Source organism: Carassius auratus, chromosome 7, assembly GCF_003368295.1.
Source record: "Carassius auratus strain Wakin chromosome 7, ASM336829v1, whole genome shotgun sequence".
NCBI lineage: Eukaryota > Metazoa > Chordata > Actinopteri > Cypriniformes > Cyprinidae > Carassius > Carassius auratus.
The window spans coordinates 26,872,022-26,897,848 of record NC_039249.1 but is presented as its reverse complement, the minus strand read 5'-3'; the positions used below and the strand labels follow the sequence as shown (position 1 = coordinate 26,897,848).

Genomic DNA, 25,827 nt, shown 5'->3' with positions numbered 1-25,827 from the left:
TCGACTACTGCAACTCAATTTACTGTGGTATTTTGAAAACTCAAATTGCTCATCTCCAACTAGTGCAAAAGTGACTATCACCCCAATTCTGAGGTCTCTTCATTGATACCCATTAATTTCAGAATTGATTTTAAAATCCTTTTATTTGTATAGAAATATGTAGTCATGCACCAAGATCTACCTATCTGAATTTCTACAACCATGTACTGTACTCCATTAAGTCTGAGATCAAGCGACAAGAACTTGCTATTAGTCCCACATTTCAGACTCAAACGCAGAGGGGATTGAGCATTTGCTGCTGCTGGGCCTCGGCTGTGGAACAATTTGCCCCTAGAAGTTAGGATAGCCCCTTCCGTGATTTCTTTTAAGTCACTTTTAAAAACGCACCTGTTTTCCTTGGCCTATAATTAAGGTTGGTTAGTTTTACTATTTCGCTATTGAGTCTGATGCTGTTTTTCCTTTTATCTAAGTCTCATACTGCTATTTCTGTTTATTTATTTTTTATTGATGAGCCTGATACTGTTTGTTTTCTTTTACTGTTTGTTTGTTTTCTTTTCTTTTTTTTAAGTCCGACAATGTTTCTGCTATTCCCGTTTAAGGCTGTTCTTAGATTTGCTGCATCTGTGCTGTGTAGTTATGCATGGCATTATTGTTTTAATCTTGTAGTTCTGTAAAGTACTTTGGCCAGTCAGTGGCTGCTATAAAATGTGCTATATAAATAAAATGAACTTGATTCACCATCTGGGCTGGATACGTACTGGATCCGGGTGACTGCAGTAACCATCTGATCTGGATACAGACTAGATCTGGTGGCTACGGTGACATCAGAATAAGAGAGAAACAGACTAATATTAGTGTTGATGCCATTCTTCTAACGATGAACTCCAAATGTCTCGCTGGCTTCTGCTGACCATCAGACTTGGCTATGTGATTCAGTTCAGTTTTCACATCAGTGATGCTCTTGTCTAGAGTGTGAAAATCGGCGAAGGATGCTATAGAGCCATTACCCTCTAGCTGATATGAAGACAGTGTTTTACAGCCCCTACTTCATTGTACCAAAGAAAGGCTGTGGGTTACGACCGAATTTGGACCTGCGTGTCTTGAAATGGGCCCTTCACTGGTTCTCGTTCAAGATCTCATCTTCGTGTGCACCCATCCCAGAGATTGGTATACAACAATCGACCTGAAGGGCACATACTTTCATGTGTCGACAAGCAGCCCTTGTTATCCTGATAGAACAGAGCATTCGCAACTACCTCGTCGACTGGCTCATATAAAAGGAAAAATTTAGTCTCAGGATCAGTTGTGTGCAGCAAGGGGCTTTGTGCTTTCCCAACTCAGCCTGTTGGGCTTTCGGGTCACCTGGGAAAAGAGCAAACTCTCCTCGATGCAGAGGATCTCTTTTCTCTGTATGTAATTGTATTCGGTCGAACATGCCTCTGGAAACGTCATGTCTGGTCCATGGACAGGACCTGGAGATTCTAGGTGACCTACCCCATGGGGTAGTTGACACCATAACTTCAGTGAGAGCACCATCTACAAGACATGCATATGCCTTGAAGTGGAACTGGTTCGTTGAGTGGTGTTCTTCTCATCAAGAAAACCCCCGGAGATGCTGTACTTCTTGCAGCAGGGGTTGGACTTCTATGTTGCTGTGATTGCTGCTAACCACGACCCTGTGGAAGGGAAGTAGGGAATCATGACCTGGTCATCAGATTCCATTGGGCGGGCAGAAGGCTAAATCCTCCACAGCCCCCCTCTATACCCTCTTGGGATCTGTCTCTAGTAGTCAGAGCACTACAGCTGGCCCCATTTGAGGCTTTGCAGTCAGTTGAGCTGAAATTTATATCAATGAAGATTCTGCTCCTGCTTGAACGGCTCAATCCAGAGGGTAGGGGTCCTGCACACTTTCTCGGATGCAGACCCAGCCCTGGATTTTCTTTGTCCTGCCCAAGCCTTAAGATGATAAGTAGACTAGAAGCAAATCTTCAAGACCTCAGATCACCTCTTTGTCTGTTACAGAGGCCGGCAGAGGGGGAATGCCATTTCCAAGCAGAAGATGGCCCACTAGATAGTGGATGCCATCACCCTAGCTTATCAGGCACAGGGTGTGCCCTTTCTGCTCAGGGTGCAAACACACATTTGCTACATTCTATAGCCTTCGTGTGGAGCCAGTGTCCTCCTGTGTTCTCATCTCAAATGGGTAGAAGCACTGAGAGGCCCGGTTTAGTGCCGGCTTTCTAAAACCCCTCTAGAGAGTCCGTTCTGTAAACCTTGTCAAGCTCCTCCATCTTGCTGCTGTACCACTACTGAGTGGCCGGGTTCCCGGCTCAGCTTCTCAGCAAAAACCTGGTGTGCATTGCACCTCCTGCCTTTTTATGCTCATGCTGTGATCAGCGGCAGCGGGATGCAATCATCGCATGCCAATGTGCATTTGCTCGTTTAGTTACACTTGAAGTTAATTGGTCTCTCGAAGCTAGATCCCAGTTCGTCTGTCATTACTGACATGACGTCTCCATTCCCTCCTTCAGGGAACAAGGGTAACATTCGTAATCGAAATGTTTTCACTATAAATTTGCAAATAATATGTAACCTTCTTCTGTTGGCAAATGTATAAACACATTGTGCCATCCCCAAAATAAATATTGGTCAAAAACATTCACGCTGGCAAGTACCATAAAAAGGGGGTTGCACAATAGGTGCATTTCCCAAGCTCTGTCAATGAGGACATATCTCCACGCTTTGATAAATCTTCAATTTTTTTTTAAGTAAAGCTGCATTTGAGGTATTTTTATTTATTGATCAAATTAAGATGAATTAAATTTTGGAATATTAATAATGTAATATGTACTTTTAAAAGTAATGTTGCCCATCACTGATGATAACATAACTTGAAGTAAAGAATTTTTAACCTTTTTTATAATTAAAGTTAATTTTCATAATTCAAGGCATTTATGACAGTGGTAAGGTCTCCAGCAAGAGCTGAAAGGTTATATTTTGAGTTTGGCTGCAGGCTAATGACAGTAGATATGACCCACTTCCATCTCTAATACACTTGTGAGACGACACAGACTACTGCATGTCATTAATAATTCATTACATTCAAAACATTTCAGTTATCTGCCCTAATCTCTCTGACCACTGCACTACTGCATTAGCACTGCAGGGTGTCATGCAAGTAATTAGCGAGTACTTATTAAAAACTGTGTTCATGTGGAATTGAACACATATGTGACATATATAAAATTGTCCGTTTTCCTATATTACATACAGTACAGACCAACAGTTTGGACACACCTTCTCATTCAAAGAGTTTTCTTTATTTTCATTACTATGAAAAGGGCTATTTGACCAAGAAGAAGAGTGATGGGGTGCTGCTTATTTATCACCGGACCTGAACCCAATCGAGATGGTTTAGGGGTGAGCTGGACCGCAGACAGAAGGCAAAAGGTTCAACAAGTGCTAAGCATCTCTCGGGGAACTTCTTCAAGACTGTTGGAAGACCATTTGTGGTGACTATCTCTTGAAGCTCATCAAGAGAATGCCAAGAGTGTGCAAAGCAGTAATCAAAGCAAAAGGTGGCTACTTTGAAGAACCTAGAATATGACATATTTTCAGTTTTCAATTTTCATATTTTCAATCTACAATTCTCAAAGTCATGAAAATAAAGAAAACTCTTTGAATGAGAAGGTGTGTCCAAACTTTTGGTCTGTACAGTATAATATAGGAAAACAGCCAATTTTATATATGTCACATATATTAAAAACCTAGATGAAAACATATACTGTAAATAGGACACACAAAGTTAAAGAATGATTCTGTAATTGTTTTGCTTATAAACCACATCATTAGTCTAAATTAAAGGGAACAAAGATTAACTGTATATTTAAAAATATTTATATATAAGTTCTTTCCATGTGGGTGGACTTTTCTTTACTGGAGTGCCGAACCTCAAGAGTTTGTGCAAACATCCACATCGCTGTAATCAAATGTGTTCTTAAGTGCTACTTTAACATCGCGGTCGGTTTTTGTTGTGTTTACTTAGTTATTGAGAGGAAGGCGCACTATATATTTACATATTCATCCAAAAGTTCTTAGGTCCCACATGGAAAAAACTTATATAAACATATATGTTTCAATATAGGTTTTGATATAGGTTTTTAATATATACAGAATCAGATCCAGAGGCTGAAATTTAACAAGAGCAGCATCAGCAACAACATCTCTATGTAGTATGTACTGAAACTGTATTAGCTTAGCGGTTTTGGAAAATGACTAAGGTCCACTTTGTCGTCTTTTCTTTTTTTTTTTAAGCTGTACATGTGGAAAGTGCAGTTTGATGACAACATCGCATGTTGTTTACTTGATGTGCTTACGCGCCGATAGCTAAGTTAACAACACAGAGATATTTGAAGCAGTTTTACTCGTGCAGTTTGATGACAACATCGCATGTTGTTTACTTGATGTGCTTTTTTCATTGGGACTGCATTATCCTTAAGAAATAAACGATGTGCAAATTCGCCATCAAACTGGACCTTGTTTGTAAAACAAGCATCTTCGAAATGCAGAGGAACAAATACAAACACTTGCACAACTCCGTTGATGCTCTGTGAAAATAAACTCCATCCACTGGTCCCTAAATGCTGTTTCTCTTTTGGTAATCTGTGCAGGGTTGTCTTGCCCTGGCAACCAAAAACACACTCCTTTTGTGACATTTTGCGACGCTCTCGCTCTGATCAGTGAAGTCTGTTGTGCTCTCAGTGCTCTACTATAAAGGAGCGCGCGCTCTTCCGGCAGACGTGCCCTCAGGACCCATATAAGGAAATTCCGCTCCATCTAACGTCACACAGAGCCATACTTGAAAAAAACTTTCCGAAACTTGTGACAAACCGGAAGGAGTATTTTTGGAACAGAAATACTCCTTCAAACGTACAACTTAATTTTTGAAACTTTTTCCATGTTTAGCATGGGAATCCAACTCTTTAACAGTGTAAAAAAAACTCAGTATGCATGAAATAGCATTTCACCCCCCCCTTTAACACGGATTAATACATGTATTGTTCCATGTTTGTTTGTGTACCACGCGCAAGGTTTATCAGCAAATCCATGTCTTCTCCGTTTTAAGTGTATCTCTGTGGCAGAATTACAGCGCCACATACTGGGCTGGCATGTATACTAAATCGGTTTCGTGTGGACGCAGATATATTTTTGAGACGAAGGAAAAAAAGATCGGGGGTAACTCAGGCTGCAAGGAAGTCGACCGGAAGTTGAAGTCGGCTGCGGTCCGCAATCTTGTAGCAGAACTTCAGTTGCATTAGCATCCCATTGACTCATATTCATTTTGGCGTCACTTTGACAGCGAATAACTTTACATCTGAGTCATTTAAAGACTCCATTTGTCCATTGTTTATTTCTAAAGATACATGACAATGTATAAAGGGCTCCATTACCTTCTATGTTACATTATGGCCCCGTAGAAACAGTTTTTGTAAAAATAGGCTAATGATTGCGTCATAACCACTCGACTCTCTGTCGCACAGTAGAGAAATTACCGTACAGACAGGAGGAGAAGTTCACACACAATTAACTTAATATGGCGTACTGGCGTTACATTTTAAAATACTATACAAAATAATTAATCACAATACTTACTCCTGCTCACTCACGCCAAAGAACTCCCCGCTCAAGCTCGCCGTCTCTGCAAGATTAACGATGGCAGTTTGCACGCACAGCTACTAGAAGATTTACATCTGTCAGACAGGTTGCTGACATCATCAAGCTTAGTTTGAGTCTGCCCATCAGAAACAGAAGTGCTAAAAATAGCTAAAAATGGGCTTCACTTGTCTCAATTGAGTTCCAATGGGGTCGCTGTGTCCATTTGTTTTACTGTCTATGGGGAGCTTCTGTCTCCGTGTGTGGACGGGGCCAAAGAAGTACAGGTACTTACAGTTATGGATAGAAATGTAGCAGAGTAAAGAGTACAAAATTTGTCTCTCGAATTTACTTGAGTAAAGTCATGAGTACTCCCCAAAAATGATACTCGAGTAAAGTACAGATCCCTCAAAATTGTACTTAAGTTTTAATTACTGTCCGGCTCTGTATATCATGTTAATATATTGCCATAGATAAATTCCATAACATGCCAATAACATTACATTACATTAGATTAGTTACATTTACAAATATATATATATATTTTTTGTTCTATCTATTTCCTCTATCTAGTGTTGCCAGGAAATGTCATCTGTGTTAAAGTTGTGTTCTCTCACAATAATTCAATACCACATTCTTGGGTAATTTTGACCTTGCCCTTTATTTCACATGGGCCACACAAATATGTTTGTGCTCACAATATTTCATACTTTCATACATTCATACTTTCACAGTGTTGCTTGAGTATTCAATAAAGTCAATATGGATTACATTTGAAAAGAGATTATAAAAGCACTAATCACATTAATGTTAGAGCACAAATTTAGTTTAGCTTACTCAAAATATATATCTTAAAGTGCAGTGTGTATTTATTTAACACATAGTGGAGAAAGAGTATAAATGTGTGGATATACTGTAAAATGCAACTTATACTAATACTGTCAGAAATCTATGTGAGTCTATGAAGAACAAAAAATATCAACTTAAAAAAAAATCTAAATCAATTTATCAAAATGTCCAAATTTAATTTTTTAAAGGAAGATTTCCATATTTTGCTTCTGGAATTTCATGTGTTTTATTATTTACAGTAGTCCAAAAAATAATATTTTTTTAACCCCAATCTCCTTAAAATCATTACAACTTATTGCAACATTGTACTGCACATTGCAAAAGACTGATTTTGGGGTTTCCAAATGTTGTACTTACTGGCACTATCATTTGATGAATCTGTATTACAACCAAGGTGTGCATCATTTTGCTAATATTTTTTCCCCTTTTTTTCTTGTTCTTCGTTTTTTTTTTTTTTTTTTTTCTGTGGGATTACAAAATCACACAAGTATTGTTTGTTGTTTAAATGCAAACTGAACAGGACTTACGTGCTGTCTTTGGAAAGTTTTGCTAGCTTAACCTCTTATCTACCTTTAACCTGGATAGTGTCAACATTCAAACACTGATAAATTTCCATGATTACCTAATCTGTGAGTTTAGATTAGTTTTTTTTTAGCTGTATCAACCTCATATAAATGTGAGAGCCTCAATGACCACAATACAATACAAGACAGCTTTTACAATACATTTTCATCATGAGGTGGTAAGTTTTATGAAATTAAAATTATATTTCAAATAATGATGTATTGTAAGAATAATGTATTGCACAATTTACCATTCAAATTGCAATTTCACTGCAGTGCATAATATATTATTAATTAACATCTGTTCAAACAAGTGTTCCTCTGAAATGAACAGATTATTTATCGGTGATTATCTCTTTTTTATTTTTTTATTTTTTGTCTCTAGGCTATCTGTGGCTGTGCTGCTCTTGGGCACCATTACATGCCTGCCAGATGTGTCTCTTGCTTTGGATAGCGTCAGAGAACATGTTTCGGGTAACAGAGACATTAAAACTGCTTTCTATACAACAAATGAAACTTACTATATACAGGCCAAAATCCTATCAATTTAAAACAGCACTGTAACAAAAACTCTGGAAATCTTAACAAGAGTATAATAAAATTTAACCAAGCACCACAGACATCTATTTTATTTTATTTTTTATTTTTTAATATATAGTCGTGAAGCATTTAATGTATTACAAATATGTATTTTCTAGTTATGTTCAGCTGCAGAACAAAAATGACTTTCAACAGCTGCTTAATAGAGATCTTATTCTCATTTATACAGCTCACAGGATTTCAGCCCTACGTCCTAAACGAATGGTGGGGGGATTACTGACCGCATCCGTCCCCTGGCAGGCAATGGTGTACCTCAGCGAGAACATACTGGATGGAGGTTTTGCTGGAGGAGCCTTGATAGCTGAACAGTGGGTACTGACTGCTGGCCGCAATTTATTTGTAGGAAAGAATCAAAGCCAGACCAGAGGAAAAGAACCACTTATTCCAAAAGTCTATCTTGGAATCAGCAAACGTGTTCATGCAAACGCCTCTACAGAAGTAGCCGTGGAAAAGGTAAATATCCACGCAACCCACCAAATTCCAAACCAAGCTAATTTGCTAAATCATAATCACCATATATTTATGTATCTACATATAAAGACACAAAAGCATTAGCAGTCACTGTTCAGACTGCTAATGTACCTTATGGTTAAAGTGCTACAGTACAAAGAATAGCTTAGAAATCTTTGGAAGGATAGGTGGCGCTGTTTTCAAAGTTCTCAGGTGGCTTTGTGACGTACTGTCAATGCCTGTGCTGATCCTGTATGTCAAAGCGATTACACACACACACATTAGAGGGAAAAAATGTAACAGAGTACATTTCAATTACTGGCAGCTACTGTAATGAAAATTGTCTTAATATATGATATTGAGTTTGTAGGAGTAATAAGAGTAATGAGGTGAATTTAGTTTTTAGGACAAAGGATTCAAAAGTTATAACCAAAAGAATATTGTATATTTGAACTGGTGGTGGTGTTATACATTTGGTCCACAGACTTCAAAGTTGGACAGATTACTAATAAAGGTGATACCAAATAATGTGCCAAATTTTGGGCTAGAAAGTAATAAGCCCTTTTGTGTATGCAGATAGCATAGAGTACACTGACCCTAAAACTTATTTGGAAGCTATGTTTGCATGAATGTCATGTGTCATTTAGACACTTAGATAACAAAATATCATATTTGGTGGCATATGATGCTATGAAATGAATGCCAGAGTGGCTTAATTTTCCAGACACTTTTGGGAGCAGTGTATCAGAAGATTTTGTTGGTACAGGTACATCAAGAAATGGATAAAAGGGAGGTAATTGTTGCATATGATTGATCATTAACATGGTTTTATCTTGCAGGTGTTTTTGCATCCAGACTTTCAGAACACATCCGAATGGGACAATGACCTTGCTCTGATCAAACTGAAGGAGCCAGTCAAATTTGATGAGTCTGTAATGCCCATCCCACTTCCTGAGATTGGAGATAACCAGGAAGAAAATGAAGAAGAGAAAGGCATCATCGCAGGGTGGGGCTGGGGGAGACATTTTACCCCTGCTCCGGTACTCAAGTTCCTGTCTCTGCCTGTACGGTCATGCAAGGGTAACTACCAAGCAAAGGTTATTGCAAGTACACCAAATGTGGGTGACAAACAGTTCTGCACAGGACCTAGTAAGTACCAGGAAAACGTTTGCTTTGGTGATGCAGGGGGTGCTCTTGCATTCTTGAACCCCAACAGCAAAACAGTGTATGCTGCGGGCATCCTCTCCTTTGACAAGGCTTGTTCTGTAGAAGAGCACGCTGTCTACACAAAGATTTCTGCCTACCTGCCCTGGATTCATAGTGTCATGAGAGGTGATTCACAAGAATTTCTGGCGATGCGTGCTTCACTCATAAGTCACATGTTTTCACAGCAGCAGTAGTGTGATCTTTATGCAGTAACAACTGCATGATAAATGTGGGTTTATTTCACTCGTTTGTACTTTGCACTATTTACTGTTGTCTGAATAAAACATTGTCGTCAAAACATTTAAATCAATATTGAAAGCAAAACTACAATGTCTATGATGGAATTCCTTTAAAGTGTCAATTCTGTAAGCAATGGAAATACATTGAAAATCAAGCTCGCTTCTTTCAGGAGGACTTAAATATGATTGACTGATTATTGTGTATAAAATTGAGCTTACACAGACATCAACAAGACAAATTTACTACTGAATGTATTGAATAATAATAATAATAAATACATATTGAATGTCATACTGAATTATGTAATAAAAGTAAATAATTTTTTTACAGCACATTCCATAAAAATGGTTTACTTAACTGTGTGCATTTTTTTTTCATCTGAGCACATCACATACCATTTTAGCTTATTAAGAATGTATAACTCTGCAGCAGAATGTTACTTTCCACCTTGTGCTGTCAAATATACTTTACTTTTGTAAAGAACACTTAAAGAGTGGAGCTGCTAAGGTTATATAAGCACATATCTTGTGCCCATCATTCTGAAACCAAAGAAGCACGTAGAAAAGATTCAATGACTGATACACTTCCTGAAAATCCTGTCTGCTCCTGAATAGCTGCACATACTGCACATAAGCCATATTTTAGGTTAATCTTGAATTAAGTTCTTCTGTTTTTCACCAAGCATTTCAAATAATCTGAGTGAACAGATTATGTTTGTGTGCATGTCCTAAATGTATTAGGCTCAATCTTGAAAATATTTAAATCAAATACAGTTAAGTTTCAAGTTCCTCTTCAGGAACTCAAGCTGCGTCGAGCGCTTTGGGGAAAAGCCTCTAGCAAGATCAACTCTGAATATTGTGTGCAATCTGTTAGGGTTAGGAAGGGCATGACGTCACGGGTGGGGTGACGTAGCGACCAGGAAGCTATAAAGGCACCTGCCTGCCACGCATCTGACTTCAGCTTCACGTCTTTCAGCAAGCGCTCTGTGTGTGCATGTCTAAAGTCTGTTTTGTGAGTCTTATTTATTGTTGTCTGTCCAAATAAACAACATAATGCCTAAGAGCAAAGCAAAGACACAACATTTGAAGGGTGATTCCAGATCGCGCTATGGATTGTTTGTTCCTCCCTGCCCACACTACATCACAGGTGGGAAACAAACAGTCTATGCATGGTTTGCATGGGATCGAAGCACGCTGAGTTGGCTCTCGACCCGGCCGTTGTGTATGCTTCGATGCCGGAGGGCTCTCTTTGAGGAGGGAGCCTTCGGCAGCGTTCCTCGCGATACCAGACCTACTTTTCGCCGAGGCGGAGTGGCGCCGGCATTTGTTGGGTACGCAGATCGATCTGATTGAGCGAATGGAGACAGGCACATCCCTATCTCCTACCTTACCCATCAGATCTGCCCGATTCCTGGGTTCGGAAGCCCGAGCTTCAGTTCTTCACCCCCGAGCATCGGGCTTGACACTCCGCCTTTCTTAATCCGAGGAGATTGACACGGAGGGTGTCGGCGAGCTTTTAGTTGCACAAACATAAAGGTGTGTAAGCATATACAATAAACAGTGTTATGCCTAACATTATACGAGCAGTTATTTTTAGCTCCGAGGGGATTAATATTGTTTTGTGACTAAGCTATTCGCGCGCTGTCGAGCCAACGCGTATATTACATAATTTTCAGTTTTCATGTCAATTTTTCCATACCCGACCGCTTGTCTGGTTGTTTAAACTTCATTTAATAAGGAGGAGTTAGTTCTATCACTTCAATGTGTACTTTGTCACAATCTAGACCGTGTTTACTTGTCTGATTGTTTTGATTTAATTAAATTCTGAGAAATGTAATAACTGAGAAGTTAATATATCACTTCAGTGTGTATTGTATCACAATCCAGACCGTGTTTACTTGTCTGATTGTTTGATTGCTTTAAATTCTGAGGAATATAATGACTTTGAGAAATCAGCATATCACTTCAATGTATACTTTATCTCAATCTAGACCTTGTTTACTTGTCTGATTGTTGAATTGCATTAAATTCTGAGGAATCTAATGACCGTTTTCTAACTTCGAGAAGTTCAATAAATCACTTCAATGTGAATTGTATCAAAATCCAGACGTGTTTACTTGTCTGATTGTTTGATTGCATTAAATTCTGAGTAATATAATGACAGTTATTGAACATGTGAAGTTAGATGTACTGGAGGGACTGCTGGGTGGGAGCAACCCCCTCTGTGTACAAAATGGGCCAGCGACTTCTCAGCCTAATCCGAATCCAATGGAGCCGTACTTCAGGTTGGGAGGTCCAGGGCCAAGAAGTCATGACACATTTCAGTCACGACTACAGAGGGCGGTCCCTACTGGGGTAGAGCGGTGTCCACCTCATTATACGGTGCCCGTCTCACCTCAGTGCCCTCGGGAGGTGGGTCTGCCAACCCTGCCAGAGTTTCAGGGTGCAGCCGCTTCCAGCGAGCACTGCTCTCAGTTATTACCGCCCTTGAGCGTAGCGGAGCTGAGATGCTCGCCGCCCCTTCAGGGGCCTCTTACACCAGAGGTCAGTCTCGAGAGACTGATTCCCTTAGTACATCAGTTAGCAGCATGGAAACTACTGCCAAATGTATCTCAATGGGTCCCGCACACGGTAGAAAGAGGCTATCGCATTCAGTTCAGCCGACATTCAATGGGGTTACACCAACAGTAGTCGGCCCCCAGCAGGCTCTGGTGATGGAACAAGAAGTGAATACCCTTATAAGGAAGGCGGCCATCGAGGTGGTCCCTCCTCTAGACAGGGAGTCCGGTTTTTAGAGACGGTATTTCATAGTTCCAAAGAAGGATGGGGGGGTTGCATCCGATCTTAGATTTACTTCATCTAAACCTCTCAGTAATGTAACTGAAGTTTAAAATGCACACTGTCAAACAGGTTGTAGCTCAAATCAGATCCGAGGACTGGTTTGTCACAATAAATCTCAAAGACACATACTTCCATATATCCATCCTTCCACAACACAGGAAGTCTCTGAGGTTCGCTTTCGGGGCAGAGCCTACCAATTTTGAGAACTCTCCTTCAGCCTTGCACTCTCACCCCGCACTTTCACGAAATGTGTAGATGCGGCTCTGGTATCCCTCCATATGCAGGGCATCCGCATTCTGAATTTAAGCTCAATCAGAGCAAATGGCGGTTCGACATCGAGATGTCATTCTCGCACATATGGGGGAGCCGGGTCTGAGACTGAACGCCCAGAAGAGTGTACTTTCTCCAGTTCAGAGAACCACCTATCTAGGCATAGTGTGGGATTCGACCACGATGCAGGAACATTTGTCTCCTGCTCGGATCGAGTCAATCCTTACCTCAGTCAAGAGAGTCAGAGAAGGCCAGTCACTCACTACCAAGCAGATTCAGAGACTGTTAGGGCTTATGGCAGCTGCGTCCAACGGGATACCTTTTGGCCTCCTGCACATAAGACCCCTACAGTGGTGGCTCAAGAACAAGGGATTTTACCCGAGGGGGAATCCATTACGAACTATCAAGGTCATGCGGCGATGCCTTCGTGCCTTAGACATGTGAAAGAAACCTTGGTTCTTGAATCAGGGCCCGGTGCTGGGAGCTCTTGGTCGCTGTGTAACGCTAGCGACAGACGCATCCCTCACCGGTTGGGCTGCAGTCATGTCTGTGGAGCAGTCGCCATCTGACATGGCATACCAGTTGTCTAGAGAAGATAGCTGTGCATCGAGCGTTGAAATATTTCCTCCCAGACCTGAAAGGTCACCATGTGTTGGTGCGCACCGACAACACATTGGCGATCTCTTATATTAGTCACCAGAGAGATCTGCATTCGTGCCCCTTGTACAAGCTGGCACACCAGATCCTTCTGTGGTCCAAGGAAAAAACTCCTCTCGTTTGGAGCAGTGTATATTCCTGGGAGATTGACTGTGGGAGCAGACATACTGTTGAGACAGGGGCCGAGGCCCGGGGGGCTTCACCCCGAGGTGGTGAAGCAGATATGGAGAGTTTTTGGACCTCTTTGCGACTCAAGAGATATCGCAATGTCCCCTCTGTTTCTCTTTAGTTCATCCAGCTCCTCTGGGACTGGACGCTATGGTACAGACCAGGCTGAGGCTTCATCTGTATGCCTTTCCCCCTATCGCTCTGCTCCCGGGAGCTCTGGCGAGAGTACGCCGGGACGGGGTCCGTCTTCGATTAGTAGCCCCGTTCTGGCCGGGCCCAGTATGGCTCGCAGATCTGATCTCTCTCATAGACGGCTCTCCATGGGATATTCCGATCAGGACAGATCTACTCTCTCAGGCGCAGGGTAAAATAATTCACCCTCTCCCGGAGTTGTGGAAGTTGTCGGTGTGGCCCCTGAGGGGGCACAGCTTCCGGCCTCTCAACCGAGGTTGTTGAGACCCGCCCCTCCAATCCAGAGCTCCCTCTACGAGGAAACTGTACGGCCTGATGTTGAAACTCTTCTCCTCATGGTGCAGAGACCACCAGCTTGACCCTGTTAACTACCCAGTTGGTACAGTTCTGGAGTTTCTCCAAGCTAGGCTCTCTGCGGGGTTATCTCACTCCACCTTAAAGGTGTACGTGGCGGCCATAGCTGCTTAGAGGCAGGTTCCCCTGCCTCTAAGCAGACCCTTAGTTGTTGGATAGTCGAGGCTATCAACGAGTCCTATGAGTCCTCTGGTCTTCCCCTTTCTTTGGGAGCCAAGGCTCACTCTGCTCAGGGTATGGCTGTCTCTAGGCCTTTCTAGCAGGTGTGTCCCTCTTGGACATCTGCAACGCTGTGGGATGGTCCACGCTCTACATTTACCAGATTTTACAATCTCGATATGCGAGCTGCTCCTGGCTCTTCTGTCCTCTTGCCTTAGCTGTGCTCTTCGGTTACACATTAGGCAGGGGATTGGTAGTCTGGCAGCGTTGGACCATCTTTCCCCAAAGCGCTCGACGCAGCTCGAGTTCCTGAAGAGGAATTTCTCTAGGTTACGAATGTAACCCTAATTCCTCGAAGGAACGAGACGCTGCGTCGCAGAGCCATACTCCCGGCACCCCTGCCGGCGCTTGCTTCCCTACTCGAAGCTGAAGTCAGCTGCGTGGCAGGTGCCTTTATAACTTCCTGGTCGCTACGTCACCCCGCCCGTGACGTCACGCCCTTCCATCGAACAGATTGCACACAATATTCTGAGTTGATCTTGCCAAAGGCGTTTCCCCAAAGCGCTCGACGCAGCGTCTTATTCCTTTGAGGGATGATTAGAATCAATCATGATTCGTTTTGAAACACTTTCGGAATATTACAAACTTCTTTTTATGTGAACACGTTTTTTAACTCGTTTCTTAAGAATGCTTTTGTTGAATCTGGCCCCAGGTAAATAAAAAGGCTCTTACTAAAACACCATACTGTCTATTAACTCTTACAAAATCTCTTAGTTCTAGTGTAAGTGTATAATTTTACTGTGAATTATCTTCATATGAGGAGAAAAAGGTTTTGAGAATCTGTTGTCCTCTACATCACAAAAACCTATTTCAAACAGCTTCTGAGATGGTTAGTCCCAAACCTGTCACTTATGACTATACTGGTCTATGATGTGAAATGCAATAGGGAACAAATGTTTGTTTTACGAGTTAAAAACGACTGAGGACTGAGGTTCCTCTTTTTGTATACAAAAGTTAGGGGTCTCTAACAATGATCTGCTGCTTCAGGTTCAGTCTTTTTTTTTTTTTTACTGTGTTTATGGATATGATGTAAAAATGCAAGAACTAATTATTTGAGACTGCAATTTCTCACCAGATCTGGGCCTTGAAAAAAAAATGCTATTTAAATTTGAGAGAAAACAAAGAAATATTTTACTCACTGTATAATGAATTTAATTTATATATATATATATATATATATATATATATATATATATATATATATATATATATATATATTAAATCTAGATTAATCTCACTGTGGTCTTGAAATTAATCTAGATTAATCTAGACTAAAATGGCTAATTGGAATTCTGCCAAAGGCATTCAGAATATGTATGCTACCCAAATCAAATTGACAAACAGTAAGTCTTTGAGAAGGGGTTTATCAAGCTAGGTGGTGCATTAGAAAAGGGGCTCATCTCCTGTTTACAAAATGCATCATAAAGTGCTTGAAAAAGATGTAAACTAATTCAGTGTGCAGTGCAGCAATCGTTTATGTACCGAGTAGCGAACTGCAAACGCGTTCTGTGTGAAAGCACATCGAGTCCGTGCTGCACCACATACACACGGACTGCGTACACACTGCAGACGGAGTATGTGTGAAACAGGCGTGAGCAGGGCCGTAGCTGGTACAATCAAACCTGCATTTATTCAGACACCTTCAACATTTCTTACATTATTACAGTTCAATTCAATTCAAGTTTATTTTTATAGTGCTTTTTACAATACAAATCGTTACAAAGCAACTTTACAGAAAATTATGTTTCTACAATATTTAGTAGTAGCTAGTAGTTTGTGCACGTTTGACAGGATTTTAGAAAAAAAAAGAGAAAAAAATAATAATAATACAAGACGTAGTCAGCTAGACGATGAACTATCAATATTAGTAATTAATAGTTATTATATGATGCAGTCACACATTTAGCAATAATTGTTAGTTCTGTTTGTTGATTCAAGGTTAGCATCATCTGGGGTCCTCTGAGGGTCAGCATCATCTCTTCTCAGGTGTTCTGGATCCAGACTGGAGCTTGTGTAAATCCTAGTTACCATGGGATGTAATTCCCGTGGCAAAACATAGAAACAAAACAGAGACATCATTAGCATGCTGATCCAACAAAGTAAAATTAGTTTAACCCAAGCTAATGAATAAAAATGCACATTTGATCAGATGCAACTACACTCACAATTTAAAAGATACATTATACGTATGCTTGGCAAAAGAGATGTGTTTTTAATCTAGATTTAAACAGAGAGAGTGTGTCTGAACCCCGAACATTATCAGGAAGGCTATTCCAGAGTTTGGGAGCCAAATGTGAGAAAGCTCTACCTCCTTTAGTGGACTTTGCTATCCTTGGAACTACGAAAAGTCCAGCGTTTTGTGACCTTAGGGTGCGTGATGGGTTGTAGCGTGGTAGAAGGCTAGTTAGGTACACAGGAGCTAAACCATTTAAGGCCTTTTAGGTAAGTAATGATCATTTGTAAATGATACGGAACTTAATAGGTAGCCAGTGCAGAGACTGTAAAATTGGGGTAATATGATCACATTTTCTTGACCTTGTAAGGACTCTAGCTGCTGCATTTTGGACTACCTGTAGCTTGTTTATTGACGAAGCAGGACAACCACCTAGAAGTGCATTACAATAAATGCATGAACTAGCTTTTCTGCATCAGAAACAGATAACATGTTTCTTAGCTTGGCAATGATTCTAAGATGGAAGAATGCAGTTTTTGTAACATTGGAAAAATGATTTTCAAAAGACAAATTGCTGTCTAATATAACACCCAGATTTCTGACTGTAGAGGAAGTAACAGTACATCCGTCCAGTGGCAGATTGTAATCTACAAGATTCTGTGTAGTGTTTTCTGGTCCAATAATTAATATCTCTGTCTTATCCGGATTTAATTGGAGAAAATTATTTGTCATCCAATCTTTTACATTTTTAACACACTATGTTAGCTTAGATAATTGGGAAGTTTCATCTGGTCTCGTTGAGATATATAGCTGAGTATCATCAGCATAACAGTGGAAGCTAATTCCGTATTTTCTAATAATATTACCAAGGGGCAACATGTATATTGAAAATAGAAGGGGACCTAGGACGGATCCTTGTGGCACTCCATATTTTACTGATGATAAATGAGATGACACCCCATTTAAGTAAAGAAAATGGTAGCGATCGGACAGGTAGGATCTAAACCATCTTAGAGCCTGCCCTTGAATACCTGTATAGTTTTGTAATTGATGTATGAGTATGTCATGATCTGTGGTGTCGAACGCAGCACTAAGAGTACAGTTTTGCTATATATATATATATATAAAATTTCAGATGGCATTTAGAGGCTTTTGCATCTGAACTCTTCATATATATATATATATATATATATATATATATTAGGGCTGTCAAATGATTACAATTTTTAATCAAATTAATCAGAATTTTCAGTGGATTAATCATGATTAATCACTATTTGCCACTACACCTGAATCCTAACCATTTTTTTTCTGAAATGCATACCAAAAGATAAAAAACAGGACACAGATACATAATTTTCATGTATTGTTTCATCATGTGGTTCTTTTTTTCTGAATTTCAAAAGTTTAACATTTACTTAGATCAAATTTACCTGAGCACTATATCAAACCATGCCATTTAACTACAGATAGTGTAAGAGTTTTAGGTGAACCAGTGGTTAAATATAGCCACATATCTATGAAATTATGGATAGAGAAACTCGAAAGAATGAACTCTGAAACAAAAACATGCGCCACAATCACATAAGCAGCACTCTGGGCACTCTTGTTTTTGGGAGGTGTTCATTTGCTCTGCCACAATACTTTAGGATTGATATTTTCACGTTCTGAAGGCTTCAAGTTCCAGTAAAACCAAGTAAGAATGCATATGCTTTCCCAAACAGCTGTAATTTTCGCTGCATTGCATGTAGGCGTTCTGCGCATGCGCAGTGTGAAACACAGGGCGCTATAACACAAGCTGTGTCCAAATTCAGGGTCTACATCCTTCGGAGGACTCATTTGAAGGATGTTACGTCACAGCGCCGCGACAAAGGCTGTCCAAATTCGTAGGATCCTTCAAATGCGGCCCACAAATGCGTCCTCCTTTTCCCCGAATTGGAAGGATGGGTGTGGTGGATCCTTTCGCGTCCTACCTATCCCATAATTCTTTTCGGCAGGACGAAGCGAGCGGTAGCAGAGTGGGGGAGGAGTATTATTTTCGATGTTTTTTAAAAACTGGCTTTTCAAAAATATATATTTTCAGTGGTTTTCTAGTTAGGCATTTTGTTTTAGCGTTAAGCATTTTTTTTTTTTTTTTTACATTTGTACGTGTATATGTAAAAAAAAAAAAAAAAAAAAAAAAAAAAAAAGTTTACCTTCGTAAACTAGCTTCTTACTTACTGCCTGTGTGAATATCCCCTTACACACAGCTTATTTGTTAGTGAATGAAGCTGTTTTTAACGCTTCTAAGGACGAAAGAGCAGACAGAAGTGTTTATAAAGCTCCAGGGAGAGAACGATGAGCTCTTCACCAGCCTCTTGCTTGGCGCTGTCACGGTTGCTAGGCGACAGGATATGAGCAACGGTTAAGGGAGGGAACTGAAAGAAGGGTAGGCTGTCCAAATTCACAAACACCGACTTCCGGTTTTTGCGGTCGTCGGAGGACCCATCCTCCTTCAACCGGGTAGGAAGGATCCTAAGGAGGATGCAGACCCTGAATTTGGACACAGCTACAGTGATCCTCAAATCTGGCTCGCGAGATCCACTTTCCTGCGAAGTTTAGTTCTAACCCTAATCAAACACGCATGAGTTTGCTAATCAGTGTCTTTAGGATCATTAGTAAATCACAGGCAGGTGTGTTTAATTGGAGTCTGCGCTAAACTCTAAACTCCAGATTTGAGGATCACTGCTATAACAGGAAGAAGAAGCTCCAGCGTATCAACTACCAAAGTCATCTCTGTTTATCGAGCTTGGAATTAATGTATTTGAGAGTAAATGGGGTAAAACCTTAAGCTTCTTCGGTGTTTTCGTCGCGGCGCTCGCCGCTGTTTTTTACTATCTTGAGAATTCAGAGATCGACGAGACTTTCCTAACCTGAATAATTTGTCACACTGCGCATGCGTGAAATGCGTTAAAAAATTTGACGTAATTAACGACAAACAACTAATTAATGCCGTTAATGGCTATTTTTGACAGCCCTAATATATATATATATCAAAAATTATATCTGGTGTCTGAATAATTTTTGGTTTGACTGTTAAAACTATAAAGTAGTCAAGAGCAGTGAGTGATTTTCATTTTCATTTTCTTGGATTAACATAACAGCAGCCAGTAGCTAAATAAAGCGCGTTCACTTTAAAAGACGATGAACGCATCCAATATGATACACATCCCATTTTTTTTCTCAACTTTTTACTGTCTCTTAAGAAATAACTGACAGTTTTTTCGAGCATAATTTCCAAGGTGGATATTTTGTATGTATTTGTCGGCACAAGAGCAAAAATAAGCAAATTCGATGTTCAAGTGTTTTGAGACGCCTTTTTCTGCTTGAGCCCTGAACACCAGAACACCACGAGTACTGAATTGGGCTCTTTTCACATCTTTTTATATTGTTTGAGTTCGTTTAGGTACAGGAGGGACTTTGAGGAGAACTTCGCAGAAGAGAGCTCGGTTCAGTGTCGCTGTCCGTGATACGCGGCTCTCGATCTCTATCGTGCGCACCGAACACAGTGCGCAAGTAACCAGCTACTCTGTTCAGCCTTTCTGCGTCTTGTGTTTGGATGCTTTAATCAGGGTTCGAAATGAGGGGGGTCTGGGGGGGTCCCGGACAAATATATTTTAACTAGTGGTGGGCATAGATTATTTTTTTTTATCTGGATTAATCTCACTGTGATCTTGAATTTAATTTAATTTAATTTATCTCTTTATTTGACATGGACATACAATTACATTGGACAAACCATATGCATTGGTTTTAGTGTTATAGCATGAATGCTAATTTTCAACACCTGTCCACGAGAGGCTTTTAGGAAGAAAATACAATTACAAGACTAATAACAAAAGTGATAACAACAATACCAAAAATAAATACATAAAAAAATAAAATAAATAAAAAATACAGCAAAGCATCAGAATCAGAGAGTATCTTAGTTGTAGGTTATACATGCGAGCACTGTTGTTTAGTTTTTAGCCATTGTTTCAGACCTCTGTTAAAAGCATTGCCATAAGTCTCTAGTTTTAAATTGGTGGGTAAAGCATTGCAGAGTTTTGGCCCCATTACAGAAAAGCAGAATGACCAAAAGAGGTCTTGCACTTTGGGACTAGGCAGTCACCTCTGACAGCGGCTCGTGTGCTCGCCCTGTGAGAGCTTTGACGCCTACAGACTAATTTAGAAAACAGTGGTGAAACATGATTATTTAAGCATTTATAGACCAATTTAATATAATTAAAATCAATAAAACTGTCAAAGCCTAAAAGCTGATTCTTTCTTAAGACATCACAATGATGCCATCTCATAGGTTTCCAGTCCAAAGTTTGTAAATTGAGAAAATAGATTTTAGTTTGGATGGGGGTGCTTGTGCCCATGATGTAACGCAATATGATAGATGTGAGAATATCATCGCGTGCATGTATAGTTTTGCAGTTTGATGAGACAAATCCCTCCTTATAAAGCGAAAAACAGTTTATATTAGGTTTGACCTTTTTGATGATGTACTCAAATTTTACATTTTTATCCAGAATAATCCCAAGGTACTTGACTTCCTTTACTACTTCTATTACTTCATTTTTTATCTGAACCTCAAATATGTCGCTTATAGGCCTATTTGGAGAAACACATGCAGACTGTTTTCTTAACATTTAGAGATAAATGGGATAACTCGAGCCATTTAGGGATATTATCTAATGCTTTTGTCAGGTGTTCTCCTGCCAGACTGGATGTTTTAGCGGAAACATGGACCACAGTGTCATCCGCATACATCTGAAAGTTTATGCCCGGACAGCATTTTGGTAGGTCTGCAGCATTTTTGCTGCAGCCTGGAATTGAACTACTGGTTTCGTCTGGTCAGAGGAGAACTGGCCCCCCAACTGAGCCTGGTTTCTCCCAAGGTTTTTTTCTCCATTCTGTCACCGATGGAGTTTTGGTTCCTTGCCGCTGTTGCCTCTGGCTTGCTTAGTTGGGGTCACTTCATCTACAGCGATATCATTGTCTTGATTGCAAATAAATGCACAGACACTTGTCATGTTATGGTCTGAAAGGCCAGTAATGAGATTATATGTTTTTGTTACTCTCTCTGGCCTGTTAGTAAATATCAGGTCTATAAGAGTTTCACTCTTTCTAGTGATTCGAGTGGGTCTGTCAATCAGTTTGAATTTAAATTTTTCCATTGTTGACTTTAATTATAATTATTAATCTAGATTAAAATGTCTCATTCAAATTCTGCCGAAGGCATTCAGAATATGTGTGTTACCCAAATAAAATTGACAAACAGTAAGTCTCTGAGAAGGGGTTTATCAAGCTAGGTGGTGCATTAGAAAAGGGGCTCATCTCCTGTTTCCAAAATGCATCACAAAGTACTTGAAAAAGCAGTAAACTAATTCCACATTGCACAAGGTGCAAACAACCTTACGCTTGGTTGTACCAATGGGCCCTGTTTGAAATTGTTTAATTTGTATGTTCTTTTATTTTTGCGTATTTGTGCTATTTACACAATGTTTAAGTTTTTTTCAAGTTTGTAGGTGTCAAGGTACAGAAACCAAATAATTCAATGTAAAATAGCACTGGATAGCCTTCGATGTAAAAATGAAATATACAAACAAACCTACATTTATTCAGACACCTTCAACATTTCTCACATTATTACAGTTTTGGGATATATATATATATATATATATATATATATATATATATATATTAGTGGTGGGCCGTTATCGGCGTTAACGTGCTGCGTTAACGCGAGACTCTTATCGGGCGATAAAAAAAATATCGCCGTTTATCTATTCTCAAAGTTGGGTTGAGAGCTGGGTCTATACTAAGCAAGCTATGATGACTTTCACCTTGATATTTTATGTAACCGACTGACTGAGGCCAGCCTAAAACGATGCTCAGGACAGTTGACGGGCCACTGCTGCACATTACCGCTTGTCGATTTAAACATTAAAGCATCCAAACACAAGACGCGGAAAAGCTGAATAGAGTAGCTGGTTACTCGTGCTGTGTTCGGTGCGGAGAGAGAGCTAGAAAGCCGCGTATCACGGACATATTATGATTTCATATGATATGAGAAACATATGATATTTCTATTCGCGTATCTGCGAAGAGAAAGGCATCTCAAAACACTTGAACATTGAATATGCTTATTTTTGCTCTTGTGCCGACAAATACATACAAAATATGTCAAAATATCCACCTTGGAAATTATGCTCGAAAAAACTGTCAGTTATTTCTTAAGTGAAAGTAAACAGTTGAGGAATTTTTTTTTTAATCTGTATTATATTGGATGCATTCATCGTCTCTTAAAGTGACCGTGCCTAATTTAGCTACTGGCTGCTGTAATGTTAATCCAAGAAAATGCAATAAAATCACTCACTGCTCTTGACTGAATTACTTAGTTTTAACAGTCAAACCAAAAATTATTCAGACACCAGATATAATTTTTGATATATATATATATATATATATATATATATATATATATATATATATATATATATATATATATATAGCTAAACTGTAATAATGTGAGAAATGTTGAAGGTGTCTGAATAAATGTAGGTTTGATTGTATATTTCATTTTTACCTTGAAGACTTTCCAGTGCTATTTTACATTTATTTATTTGGTTTGTGTACCTTGACACCTACAAACTTGTAAAAAACTTAAACATTGGTGTGAAACAGGAGTAATGTTGTTTGCACCTTGTGCAATGTGGAATTAGTTTACAGCTTTTTCAGGCACTTTGTGATGCATTTTGGAAACAGGAGATGAGCCCCTTTTCTAATGCACCACCTAGCTTGATAAACCCCTTCTCAAAGACTTACTGTTTGTCAATTTTATTTGGGTAACACACATATTCTGAATGCCTTCGGCAGAATTCAAATGAGTCATTTTAATCTAGATGAATCTAATTTCAAGATCACAGTGAGATTAATCTAGATTAAAAAAAATTAATCTTTGCCCACCACTAATATATATATATCTCAAAAATTATATCTGGTGTCTGAATAATTTTTGGTTTGACTGTTAAAACTACAAAGTAATTCAGTCAAGAGCAGTGAGTGATTTTCATTTTCTTGGATTAACATTACAGCAGCCAGTAGCTAAATTAGGCACGGTCACTTTAAGAGACGATGAAAGCATCTAATATAATACACATCCCATTTTTTTCCTCAACTGTTTACTTTCACTCTATAATAACTGACAGTTTTTTCGAGCATAATTTCCAAGGTGGATATTTTGACATATTTTGTATGTATTTGTTGGCACAAGAGCAAAAATAAGCAAATTCGATGTTCAAGTATTTTGACACTCTTTTCTCTGCGTGAGCCCTGAACACCAGAACACCACGAGTACTGAATTGGGCTCTTTCACATCTTTTTGTTTGTTCAAACTTAGTATTTGTTCGTTCAGGTGCAGGAGGGACTTCGAGGAGAACTTTGCAGAAGAGAGCTCGGTTCAGTGTCACTGTCCGTGATACGCATCTCTCTCTCTCTCTCCGCACCGAACACAGCGTGTGAGTAACTAGCTACTCTGTTCAACTTTTCCGTGTTTTGTGTTTGGATGCTTTAATGTTTAAATAGACAAGCGGTAAGGCTTAAAAACACGTGAAAAAGATAAGTGTTCTTCATATATATATATATATATATATATAAATAATCATCTTTAGGGCAGCTTGAAATCTGCTTTTGAGACATTTGATTAATTCTCTTACTTCTTGTGTAAAAGAGTAAAGACCCAAATATTGCACTCAGTCAAAGCTGTTAGAGAACAAGAAATGCAAGAGAACTTGACAAACCAGGTTATTTTAATATGCGTGAATTTTTAAACCTGTTGAAGCAGGTGACACAGGCGAAACAAGCCGAAAATGTTGGGGACTTTCCTTTATAAAAAATTACTATTCATAACATCAATACATGCTAGTGCAGTTACAGTACAATATCCTGTAGATCACACCTTATATAATGATTTTTGTTGTAGTTTTTTTTTTTTTTTTTTTTTTTTTTTTTTTTTTTATAGCTTAGTGTAACAAATAGGTCCACTTGTTTTTAACAGTCCCTTATGGGATTTGTGTGAAACTCCAGTCAGCCATGAGTTAGTCATTCCTTTTCTCCATTCTTCCATTGAAAAAGTTTCCACTGTCCATATGATTAAAAACAACTGAACCATGTTTCTACAGGCCTGTATGTTTTTGCCTCTGCCAAGACTGTCTTGAGGTCCTTCTTCAGGCATTACAGTACAATGCTAATGTCCAAAGATTGCAAAAGACAGGCTCGAAATGCAAATGCCACATGTTATATGCTCAGTGTGTCAGATTGCAACTACAGCCCTGTAAGTTCTTTAGACTGTCTTGTCCTCCTCTTTTATATCTGTAAAACAACCTTAAAATACATTATGTATACAATTTAAATGGACCAGTTATGTTTTACTATATTCAAAAAAGGAACTTAATAAATCTGTGATCAGTTTCAAATAGGCTAAATGCAGATTTAACATCTTTTTATAATGTAAGGGGCATGATGTTTCAGATTCTAGAGAGCATTTGATTGGACAAATCTGAACAGAAGCTGAAATCAGAAACAAGGACCTTAAGGCTAAAACATTCATATTAAATCCTCTTAAAATACTTCTATTTTGATTTCATGGGAATTTTAACAAACTCTGCACCACAGGGTGCCAGTTCTTTGTACAGAGCATAACATGATGTATTTAACATGAGCATTTTCTTCCAAATGCATTTCAAGTGCCATCAATCACTTGAAGTGCAGCACAGGTGCAGTACCCCACCTCTAAACCCTTTACTCTCTTCATTAAAGCAAATAACTTTTGAAATATCTGGCTTTTTAGATTAGCCTCACACTCACACGAACATCTAATAAGATCAGCTACTTTGAACATCCTTGGCATTTTGCTTGCCACAGTTTTATCACCCATTGTCCATTATCACAGCTGGAGTGTCGTTCCACTGGATAACAGGTTCAAAATTAACACAATTAGCACAAAAAAACAAAGGTTGTAAAGTAGGTTTATATAAATCATCATACTTCAAGACCATAATTATATATTACTAAGCAAATAGATTGATAAAATTACACTTACATTCATTACATTGCCTTGTAAAATACACACCCTGAATGTCACGCAATTAACATCAAAATTCTGATATACATATCGTTTTTGTTCATCTTCAAACATTGCTACTTTACAATACTTGTAGTAATTAGGTCACATTGAATAAAACACAAAAATATGTAATGATTTATGGGAAAATATGGGAATATATTATGTAAATAATGCTACATTTCTCTTTTAAGGTCTTAAGGTTTATATATATATATATATATATATATATATATATGTGTA

At 39.1% G+C, this 25,827-nt stretch overlaps 1 protein-coding gene across 1 annotated transcript; it reads left to right on the top strand.

Moving 5' to 3' along the window:
* Nucleotides 1-7,112: 7,112 nt before the first annotated feature.
* On the top strand, nucleotides 7,113-9,894 carry hp (haptoglobin). The gene is made up of 4 exons (XM_026268235.1): nucleotides 7,113-7,243; nucleotides 7,450-7,538; nucleotides 7,834-8,117; nucleotides 8,954-9,894. Exons 1-4 carry the CDS (start codon nucleotides 7,236-7,238, stop codon nucleotides 9,512-9,514), a joined length of 942 nt encoding a protein of 313 aa, XP_026124020.1. The 5' UTR covers nucleotides 7,113-7,235; the 3' UTR covers nucleotides 9,515-9,894.
* Nucleotides 9,895-25,827: the final 15,933 nt, after the last annotated feature.